The sequence below is a fragment of the Medicago sativa genome, chromosome 8 (genome assembly GCF_051527215.1).
Source record: "Medicago sativa cultivar Bolivia chromosome 8, Bolivia_mono, whole genome shotgun sequence".
NCBI classification, from domain to species: domain Eukaryota; kingdom Viridiplantae; phylum Streptophyta; class Magnoliopsida; order Fabales; family Fabaceae; genus Medicago; species Medicago sativa.
In genome coordinates, this window is record NC_140756.1 from 80,048,455 (window position 1) to 80,060,474 (window position 12,020).

The 12,020-nt window shown below is 34.2% G+C and overlaps 1 protein-coding gene and 1 pseudogene across 1 annotated transcript; one reads left to right on the plus strand and one right to left on the minus strand.

The window, feature by feature from the left end:
• Nucleotides 1-1,843: 1,843 nt before the first annotated feature.
• PK3 (serine/threonine protein kinase 3) lies at nt 1,844-6,172 on the minus strand. The gene is made up of 6 exons (XM_085734257.1): nt 5,830-6,172; nt 4,675-4,817; nt 4,427-4,570; nt 3,879-4,064; nt 3,314-3,438; nt 1,844-2,373 (listed from the first exon to the last, which is right to left on the minus strand). Exons 1-6 carry the CDS (start codon nt 6,032-6,034, stop codon nt 2,148-2,150), a joined length of 1,029 nt encoding a protein of 342 aa, XP_085590383.1. The 5' UTR covers nt 6,035-6,172; the 3' UTR covers nt 1,844-2,147.
• A 4,724-nt stretch (nt 6,173-10,896) lies between these two features.
• Nucleotides 10,897-11,853, plus strand: LOC146902038 (senescence-specific cysteine protease SAG12 pseudogene; annotated as a pseudogene).
• Nucleotides 11,854-12,020: the final 167 nt, after the last annotated feature.

The following is a 12,020-nucleotide window of genomic DNA, read 5'->3' on the forward strand; positions in this document are numbered from 1 at the left end:
AGCCAGAAACAAATCAACTATACATGAAAGAAACAATCATTGTAACATATAGTTTGGTGTTACAAATACTAATGTTTAAGGGTGATTACTTGGCTTTGCCAAATGAGTTGGGTGGTTTTCTCCAGCTACAATTACCAGAATGTCAGGTTCAAGATCAACTTCGGTGATTGTTTCACCCCGGGACTTGTTTGAATCAATACTTGTCATCGGCGAGTGATCAATTTCAGGCCTAAGACACCGCGAACAAGCTACCGTCAGCAACGCTACTCCAATAATTATAAAAATGGGTGCAAGGCCACCGTAGAGAAATGCCACTGAGGAGTCCCAACTCCATTTAAACGATCCATGATGAACTGTTGACTGATTCATATCTATAAATATTTGTTTAGATATATACATACATATAGATATTTCACTCAGTTAAGCTACTTAGGTAGTTTTTTTGTAATTGGTAGAGTTTGATTGCATTCTTATAGGTAGTTATGTACCTTGTTAGTATTTGTTTAATTTTAAGAAACAGGATTCAAAGATTTTTTTTATGTTCTTCAAAGGCTATGTATTAATTATTTTTTAAATATATAAAATGTTAATTTATTTATAAATTTGTTCCGACAAACTTCTGAAATGACTTTGTCAAAATTTAGAAGTAAAGAAAAAACAATTCGTGTAAAAAGAATACATTGATATATACTACTTGGCTTCATTTCTAGATAATATGATGATGGCCTCACCATGAATCCAAAAGATATTTGCTTATCCAAAATAAAATATGAATCCAAGAAATGTTGATTTTTGTTTTTGATAGACAGAGAGATATTGATTTGAACAAGTCATATTAACAATATAGATATATAAGGGGGTTGTTGCCCCTTACCATTCAGAAAAAGAAAAAAAAAACAATATAGCTATAGATGATACAAAATCTTAAACAATAGCAGAGGGAGTATGGCATCAGTTAAAAACATCCGGACAAAATAATAATTGGGACCTAACTGTAAGTCTCCATGAGACCAATTAAGTGATTAACCCTCCATGCCGTCATGGTGTCCATCCCATTCAGTGCCACCCTTGCTGCTTCCGCGCCACCGTGTACAATTGTTGCAGTTGAAACCATTTCTTTCTTTCTTTTTTGGTCTGCAAAGTGAAGTCATTTCTAAGAGATCAGTCTAGTTCAAAACCTTGGTTTTTGTAGAAATTTAAAGAATTTATGTTGTTTGAGTAGTGGCGGTCCGACCCTGTTTCAGTATTTCCCACATTTGGCGTTTTTTGTTTTGTATTGTCTTTATTTGTTTTATGTTGTTATGGGATACATGCCATTTTTATTAAGTAGTAATACATAATATTTGTGCATCTAAACATGTTTTGACACACCAATGTTTTAAGTCCAAACAGACTTGTGGAATTCAAAAATTTCAAAAAAAGAATTATTGTTTTTTTTTTAAAGAAAAAAAAAAGAATTATTGTTGGTAATTGTATTTTCGTGATGACATTTGAAAGAATTCTGGTTTTGTACCACAGAGGAAGGTTCAAACGAAATTAAAGTGCCCAACTGGAGTATGAGGGTGGTTATTGGTTACGTGTGTATACTGGATATGAAGACCTGACTGTACCAACATTTCCAGCTAAATTATCTGTTCATACTATGTAGATGCTACACAAGATTGAATACATCCGAGTTCAGCCAGAGAAGATGGTTTAATGGTAGATGAGATTGATAGAGATATACTAGACATGTGTATTGGTGCTCCTCGTAAGGAGCTACAATAATGCAGTGATACTGATAAAAATGAATCAATGAACATAGAGACGATCACCAGGTGATCAAAATATGAACAAAGAACAATGAATAAATAATTATATCCCATTTATGCGCATAAAATCTGAGGAAGACACAGGGAGATTGGCCATTTCATAAATTACAAGAGACAAAATTATGTGAAAATGACAAACAATTCTTTAATAAACCCAACGCCCTACTATCTAGACTAACACCAAAAACGAAAAGAAAAAAAAAAGATACAGATACGTTTAACTCTGTGGGGCGATGAACTATTACTGCTTTTAGATATATAACTGGACGGTAAATGCACAATTGCACATGAGTTCTTTAAATGTGACCATGCCACACTGTTCCCTACGATGATAACTCATTGAGAGAACTTTGCAATCAACTTATCAACATGGATAATGATATCGTCTATCCGGGGCCTCATAGCAGCTTGGGGCTGAAGCATCCATGACACGAACTGATGAAGAGCTTCTGGATATGAAGGTTTAAGTCCAGCTGGCCATTTGACCTGAGCATTTACAATAGCCAGTTGCAGGCTTCCACCAGACTCTCCAAGTGCATATTCAAACGGAGATACCCCATACCTGAAAATTTTAGCCACATGAATTAATAAAGAATCAAACACATCTGTACTAAAGCTGACAAGATATGTTTCTAACACCGGATAGTTGTTTTCAAGCAAGAGTTATTTGATGGTACTGATGGAAGTAGTTTGTTGACTTTGCTAATACTTGAAAGAGTAAATAAAAATTATCCCAACTCTATTGGATTTCTGTTGAGTGCTAAATCAAGCAATAATTCCAAGGGAGAGGCCCTCAAGAGTCAAGAAAACACGGTCAAACTTCTATACAAAGCTATTGGATTTTATTCACGTGGACTAGCAAACAAGTTTTGATATGAGCATTACCCCAAAACAATAATATATGCATAGTGATCCAATAGCATGGGCATCAGTAAACATTACTCAAAATTCAAAAATAGTATTGATGTTTAATGTGATTTCTAACTTTTTATCACACAAACATTTCACAATTTGAATTAGTGACTCTGGCTCTTTAGTAGGACTTGGTCACTTTCCCCTCTCCAGAGCTCAGCCCTCTTGACATCTCATCTACAAGAACATTTTGGTCAGGGCAAAAAAAACCCTTCCTTTCTCTTATTTTATAGGCTACACTAAAGAAACAAATAAATAAAACTCTCAAATGTTGTTTCTAAATTGTAAAGACAAACTAGTTTGAAACTTGATAAGCACTTCCTCACACACAGACATGTGAACAACATATACCAAATATATGAAAAACAATACTAGCAGGGGATGATGACATAGTAGCTTTGATAATTGAAATATACAACCTAAATTTCAATCCATTGCTAACTTGCAGGATCAATATGCACATTAAGGGTTTAGATCAAGTGCATGGCACATATGAGGAGTTGAGGACCAAAATGTGGTTATGAAGGCACACTTGATATAAAATGTAAACATCAAATTAACATAATTACAAAAGAAGAATTAATCCTCACATTATTGCATATAATGTGCATCCTAGTGACCAAACGTCAGTCCTCTCGTCTATATCAGCATGGCTTGGGCAATCCCACAGCTCAGGGGCTCGGAAAGGAGCAGAGACATGTTCAGATGCCCATTCCTACATAGCAAGACAAGTGGCAAACACCAGGTCAGAAAATCCAAGCTAGATGACCGAAAAGAAGCTTTTCTTTTTCATATTTTTAAAATCTACACGAAACTGGAAAAACTATCAGAAGAACTAGTATTGCCAAAAAGAAATTACAAGCAAAGAAATTTAGTTTTAAATGGAATGTAAGACCAGGTAATGTAAATTAAGAAATACAAAATCTATTATCACCTTGATGATGCATATGCACCTACCACATTAGGCAATACAATTTCACATAATACAAATGGAGCAAAAGAATCACAAAGACATCCAAAATGTGATATAGTTATAAGCACCACACATTTTTGTGCTGTGTCACAGAAACCAGTTCTGCAAGTGGAAGTTCTAAAATATTAAAGCAGTAGAAAGTTTTTATTTACAAACACTAAAAAAAAGGAAGAATGAATCACCTGCAACTGGAGTGCCTCTGATCTGGAGCTAATCTTCTTCCTTGCGGGACGAGCACTGCCAAAATCCATCAGTATGGCCAGTGGTGGTTGTCCTTTTCTGTGTGTTATGAGAACATTACCAGGTTTGACATCATTGTGAGCATAAGGAGGATCTAAATTGTGCATGTGCTTTAGTCCTGCACAAAGCTGTTGAGTTGATTTTACGAGGTTAAAAGGGTCTTATCATAAAACAATTTTTGTCACTTCAAATTGATAGTAGAACTAAAATCTCAAAAAGAAGATGGAAACTAAAAGCTGAAATAAGACCAGAGAAATCCATTCTTTTTGTACAAATGATTCTCAAGGCAGCAATAACCCAAGTCTCATGTCATGAATTACTTGCATGATACTAATTTGTGTGTGACAACCAAGAATGACTATAATAAGGTCTAAACGGCAGATAATAAATGTTGAATTGCAAAAGTGATGCTTCAGGTCCCTAGTCGCCCTCCCCTGATGAAAAAAGATATTATAAGTAAAATGCATAATAAAAATACTGTCCTTTTTACCTGCCGAAATATTTGAAGAACATCTGAGGTGGAATAGTGTTCCTTCTTGGCTTTCATTGTTTTGGCATTGTCTAGCAATGTTCCATCCAAATGAACTGGAAATAACAAGTACGCTTCATGGGTCCAAGATGTTTCTTGAGTAGGCTGCCAACAAAAGGGACACATTCTACATCATCGTACAATCACAAAAGCATGCCGAGCTAAGCAGGAAAGGTGTAAGTGTTGGTTGCAATTAATTACTACTTCACCTTAACAGATATGATTGCATGATCAAGAAGTGGGAGGAGATTGGGGTGACTAAACAGTGAAGAGACGCGGATCTCCTCCCTGACCAACTCCAGCTGCTCGTTGTTCTGAATGAGGACCTTTTTCATAGCATAAGATCCATCATCTGCAGATAAGAGACAGTATAGTTGATCTATTAGTGTGTGTGTGTTTGATTTCACAGTGGAAACCATCAGAATTGATCTTTTGTGTGTATGTTTGGTTCTGCGGTGACAAAAATTGATTTTGAGTGAATTGATTTTGTAAAATTGACTCTGACTAAAAGTGAGTAAAATGTAAAGTGACATGGTTTGGATTCATTCATGTAAAAGTGAGGTGAACTATAAATTTGTGTGTAAAAATCAATTCTAGAATCAAAAGCTAAAAATCATATCGTTAAGTAGAATCAATTTTGGAGACAAAATTGATTCTACTCAAAAGTAACCAAACATGTCAGTAATTTTGACTCCTTTGGAAGTGAAACCAAACATCTTTCGAAACCTTGGTTTGACTAGAAGTGATGAAAAGTAGCTTTTGGGGAAAATTGAAAATTTTACATATCAAAGTTGATTTCAAAGCCAAAACATTCAAACATAAATCACTTGACTTCAAACTCAATTTTAACTAAGACTATAACAAATCAATTCCAATTTCAATTCAAAATTGCTAAATGCTCGCCAAAACAATCGCGCGCGCACACGCACACAGAGATCCACGGAATAACACATTGCCATCTATATTCATTTAAAAACAAAAAGCAGTTTACATAAAAAGCTTTTACTCTTGGTTACTACAGCAAAATGGAATTTTTTTTTCACCACTTATTATCAAAATTAAGCTCAAACTCGATAAATCGATTAACAAAACAGAACTTCTGTTATCAATTAGCATCATCAAAGCAACCAACACGAGCTTTACCGAGTCTAATCACAAAATCACTTCACCATAAAACGCAATAACAAGAGCATGCAATGCAACACAACAGAAACACAAATGAAAATTCAGCTTCACCGGATCGGAAAATCAAAACATATCTTAATTTCAATGCAATCACAGATCGAGTAAAAAAATTCAACAAATGACATAGATCAGGCTATGACACATCTTAACAATTAAAAATGGATCGAAAGGAATCGAACCTGCGAGATGAGAAGAGTCTTTGAGCTTATTAGCGAGACCACCGGTAGCAGAGTCATTAGGAGCTTCCTTAACGAGATAAACGTAAGCAAAGCCACCTTCTCCGAGCTGCCTCAGGATGCGGAATCGATTCTCGTTGATCCAAACATCACCACCTCCGTTCACAGAATCATATAATGCATTTAAACCGGAGAATGAGCAACCCATTTTTCTTCTTCAGATCCTCTATTTCTCACTCTGTTTGCGTTTTGTATATGAAATATGTTTGGCACTGAAATTAGGTGTCCAAAAAGTGATTTTCAAAGACCTGATTTCACGTCGTCGGTTGAGTAATGTAATGAGTTCGTTCTGATTGAATCTCACTTCATTTTTATTTATTACGATACGGTACGACCTCCTTTCTTGGATCGCTCGATTTTCAACCAAACACATGTGTGTGTCTACTGTTTATTTTTGCCCCCTTTTTTTTTTTTTTTTTAGATTTGCCAAATTATTTTTTCATGGGTTCAGTGGTTGACTTTGTGACAGTGTAGACACTATTGGGACCCGAGCGAGTAATAAGAGGATAACCAAAACTCGATGTCCGATTTAATTGTATCTTGGTTACACCCTCCGGTCATAAATATAAGCAAAAATCCATATTTTAGATTCATTCAATAAATGATGTATGTTGTCTACAATAAAGACCACATACATCATTTATTGAATGAATCTAAAACATGAATTTTTGCTTATATTTGTGACCGGAGGGTGTATGTCTTTGTTATCTTTCATAATTAATTAGTTTCAACTCATAATTAATTACGAAAGACAAAGTCAATTCTACTCCCTTCATCCTGTAATAGATGATCCATTTAAAAATTTGCTGCAATTTTGCCTTAACTTATTTGACCATATTTTTCTACTAATATACAAAGATAAATAATATCATATAAAATTTCGTTAGCTTCGTCTCGATGAATATTTTTAAAATATCAAATTTTTATAAATTTTCTAATATATTATTCAATATATTTAAGCTCAAAATTATGCATTGACATGCGTAATAGAGTCAAGTGTGTCATGTATTATGGGACGGAGGGAGTATCTAATAGGTTGTTTGGCCTGGTGGTGGGAACAAAAATATCGTGTTTCAATGCTCAATCACCTTGATTTTTATGAAGTTCAAAATACTAGCTTTAAGCAAAACGTGTGTATGTGCTTGGTGCACCGCACAAACACACACAACATAAGTCAATCAAACCTGTTAAAATCAATTTCTCAAATCTATAATCAATTTTGACTCCTCCGAAAATTCAATCAAGAAGACATTTAAATTTTATCCAATATCGCCTTCAAGTCAATACAAAGGTCCAAAGTCATATATAAATAACAAGTGAGGTACAAAATGGCTTGGGTCGTCAAATTTGACCTCCATTTTTGGCGAATAGTTCTTTTTAGGCCCCTCAATGTCTTCTGGGAATGCTAAAAAATTCGAGAGATAACTCCTAAATGATTTTTTTTATTTTAACACATTCGATAGATAATTATCAGCACAAAGAGATATTGATGGGGCATAAAAAGAAATCCTCGGCTAGGTCAATTGCGATTTTCAACCTCCAAATTGGAATGGCAGTCGATATTTTCTTTAATGAGCTATGTTAAATATCATTGTGGTTTCACTCATAAAAAAGTCACAATTTTTAGTCAACCAATTAAATCTTTTATTGATCGAGATTAGACATAACAGTGGAAACTTCATACCAATTTCATGTAGTAAAAAATAAACTTCTCTATTGACCGAAAAATTCATTGGCTATGGCATGGATATTGTGTCACCTAGTCAGTTTTGCATCGTAATGCTTTCGCGAGTCGGTTATTCGTAATAATTTTTTTTTTGTCTTAAATGAAGTGGTAAATCCATTGAATTTAAACTCATACACAACTGTGAGGTCCCGGGTTCGAACCCAAGTTACGACGTCCGGCCTTGCAATTTCGACATTTGCCAGTTGAACTAGGACTTCTAGATGGTTATTCGTAATAATTATCATCGCATTTTCTTAAGATGATGATTTAACTTAATTTATACTAATTTTTACCGTTATATTTTAAGGGACATGGATTGACTACTCTCACTGCTCCATGCAGTCACATCAATATCGGCCAGTGGTTCTAGTTTTCACACACTTTCAACCATCGATTACTTTCTCCAAACGAAAAATGCAAGTTATATAGAGATGGATAGTGAGACTGAATATAATCTGAAAATTGGAATGGAAAACATAAAAAATAAAGTGATGGTAGACTTGGTATGACAAACGAAAAATGATAAGTAGCAAATGATGGAGCCAGAAATTTTAGATTGTGGGATAAGATTCATCATATACCGTAACACTAAAATTATTATGAAAATTGTTGTTGACACATTCGGTTAGGCTGAAAAACACATGTAAAAGACGAAAATACCCCTCGGTAGTTAACTGCCGAAAAAAATAAAACCGGCTGCAGTTAACTACCGAGGAAAATCTCGGTAGTTAACTGCCGAAATCTAATTTAATCCTTCGGCACTTAAGTGCCGTGGAAATCACAAAAGCACTAAATACAAATCATCATTGTTCATCCCATGTCTTTGCTTCTGAGAGTATTTTTAATGGCTTGCATCTGAACCATTAAAGTTTTACAGAACATAAAAAAAAAAAATTAATCTAAAGTATTAGACAAAACACATATTGGCTTAATCTAATACAATGAATCATTGTTTTTTAAGCCAAACAATGTCATCCAGATATGGGTAATACCGTAACCGTTATTGGCTTCTTGATGTATCTCTGATTCCAGCTTTGTGTTAAAACAACAAACTGCGTTTTCATCATCTTTCAGCTTTATCAATTGAAGAAAATTAAACATCATTGTGTTTTAAAATTTCATAAGATGGGTTTTATCCACATTAATTTTAGAGTTATTTTCAATTGAATTTTTTTCTTATTCTGATTCTGGAAATTTCTTTAAACATTTCAATTGAATTTTTAAATCCATTCTACACTTGAAGAACTATTTTCATATAATTGGCTTATTGGCATGATCTCACGGTGCACAAAATAACAACCCTTCCATGTTGTTCTCTTCCAAAATCTTGCAAAGAAACAACCTTTGATTGATTTAAGGAAACCCCATTTGTTTTTCCTGATGGTGATCCTGATTGTGTTGATGGGGCCTAGAGGGACTATTAGCATGTTGTTGGAAGAAGAAGAAGAAGAAGAAGAAGAAGCAAGGTTTGGTGGGGTGTTCTTTGTCTCTATTAAAATAAAACAATAAATAAAACAAATGCATGATTTCCACGGCACTTAAGTGCCGAAGGATTAAATTAGATTTCTTGCCGATGTTTTCATCGGTAGTTAACTACAGCCGGTTTTATTTTTCCTCGGCAGTTAACTACCGAGGTGTATTTTCGTCTTTTACATGTGTTTTTTTAGCCTAACCAAATGTGTCAACAACAATTTTCAATTATTATTTTACCAAAAAATGAAAACTTATTATTTAGGTTTCTTTAAGATGAAGGTAAAATAAGCATCTACAGTCCCGTGAGCATAGCTCAGTTGGTAGGACAATGCATTATTATATGCAGGGGCCGGGGTTCGAACACCGGACACCCCATTTATTCACCTTGTAAGGTGAATTCTAGCCACTAGGCTACCTGACCAAAAAAAATAAATAAATAAGCATCTACAATTATACTTTCTCCAATCTTTTTTTTTTTTTAAAAAAAACAAGAGTGTTAATATTTTGGCTTAAATGCACTTGTCACCCCCTATGTTTCAAAAAGTTGCGATTTTTGGCCCCCTTTAAAAAAAATGGATATTTTGACCCCCTAACTTTTGGTCCTCTTTTGATTAGCTGATTTTGATGGAGATTATGACAATTTCTCAGTCTCTGATGGTGTAAACTGGGCATGGGGATAGAAGGATGCTGATAAGTGGAGTCCAAACTGACATGATGTAAGTTAGTTATTGAAATTAAGAGTAATTAATATAGGAGTATCAATTTCCCAAGTCCTAAGTCAGTTGACAAAAAAAATGCCGAAATTGATAGTCTGGACGCTGTGATTGGGGTTCGAATTTTGGCTCATTTACTTGTTTGTGCAATGACTCTTGTCATTTCGTCTATCAACAATAAAAAATAGGGGTATCCATGGAATCAGTTTAAATTTATAGGATTATTGAATGAAAAATAACTATTTTCAATATTTTTCATTGGTCTTGTCTTGATGGTTTATGTATTTTGTTTCTTATAAAAAAGACCTAGTTTATGTATTTTATTTCTTATAAAAAGGACCGAAAAAATATATAAATAAAAGAGAAGTAAATACACTTTTACAAAACCACTCTTATCAAATATTAATGTATTTACATTTTCGTAAATACAAAGTAGAAGTCATTGACTTAAAAATAATGCAACTATCAGTATACAATCATAAAATCTAAATAAGATTGCATTGAAATATTATGATTTATTGTTCAATTTATCATAAGATATTAAATAACTCGACTAATTTTAGTTTGGTAAGATAAGTATTTTCGTTTACTTAGTAATGGGGGCATACAGCTGCTTTAACACTATTAAATACAAAATTGAAATTAATAGTGTAGGCACATGCCCATACAAGGCTGTAAGTGGCTCCGCCACTGCTAGCAAGATAAATTTGTTGGGATTTAATATTTAGACTTTCTTTGGGAATTTTGAGATTTGGGAGAAAATAGAAGGACTTTCGAGGGAATGAGGGGTATGGGAAAGATGGGTGGCACTTTGGTGCCATTAATGGCACCATGCCATTAGATCTCCACCACACACACACACACATCCACAATGTTTGGGTGCCATCAATGGCCAGGATGTAATGGCACGGTGCCATTAATGGCACCCAAGTATTTCCCGGGAAAGATAGGAGAACCTCTCTCACCCTTTCATTTCCCTAAATTCTTCCTTCATACTAAATAATTATTGTGTATGTGTCTAACTGCTCACAAAACGTATATTGAGTGTCAAAGAAAAGAAAAATATTTTTTGGGGGACACTAGTCGATGTTGTCAGTCATGGGTCTCATTTTATGGGTGTCAAAATAGATGTGTGTCAGATACAGTGACACCTAATTCGATTAGTGTTTGTGCTGGATGATTTTAACATTTGTTCTTTTGTTGAGATAAAAAGTTAGATTTTAATATTAAGGAACCACAATAATTACATGTGACTTTATGAAAAGTGACTTGTCTTACATAGAAAAATTGAATTTAAGAATAAGCATATCAGTATCTTTAATATACAATAATTACATGTGACTTTATGAAAAGTGACTTGTCTTACAAAGAAAAATTGAATTTAAGAATAAGCATATCAGTATCTTTAATATATTTCGATTAGTTTCTTCAAAAAAAAAAAAAAATAAGCATATCAGTATGATATTATTCCATATGTTTTGTAGAATGTTGTTGGGCATTTTCAGTCGTGGCTGCTGTAGAAGGTGCTGTGAAAATCAACACTGGTGAGGTGATCTCATTATCAGAGCAACAATTGGTTGACTGTGATGAACAGAACTATGGGTGTGGTGGAGGTAATATGGATATTTCCTTCAAATATATAATACAAACCCAAGATATTGTTAGTGAGACAGATCATCCATACCAAGAAGGTAGTCAGACATGCCAATTAAATGATCAAATGAAGTTCGCAGCTCAAATAACAAATTTTGTAGACGGACCTGCCAATGATGAACAACAACTACTACAAGCTGTAGCACATCAACCAGTATCAGTTGGCATTGAAGTCGGTGATGAATTTCAACATTACATGGGAGATGTTTATTCAGGAACATGTGGACAATCAATGAACCATGCAGTTGCTGCAGTTGGTTACGGTGTAAGTGAAGATGGAACTAAGTATTGGTTGATTAAAAATTCTTGGGGTGAAGAAGGTTACATGAAGTTGTTGAGGGAAAGTAGTGAACCAGGAGGTCAGTGTGGCATTGCTCACATGCTTCTTATCCCACCATATAATATTTTTATACGAATTTCACAATATCAGAGGTTGTTTTGTTATAAATAAGTTTTCTATTAATTTCCTTTTATTGAAGCTCTTTGCTTCTTCGTGTTCGTGCTTATATTGTTATTGAAATTCTGCCTATATATCAATCAAGAAACAATAAACATTACTATTATATTGC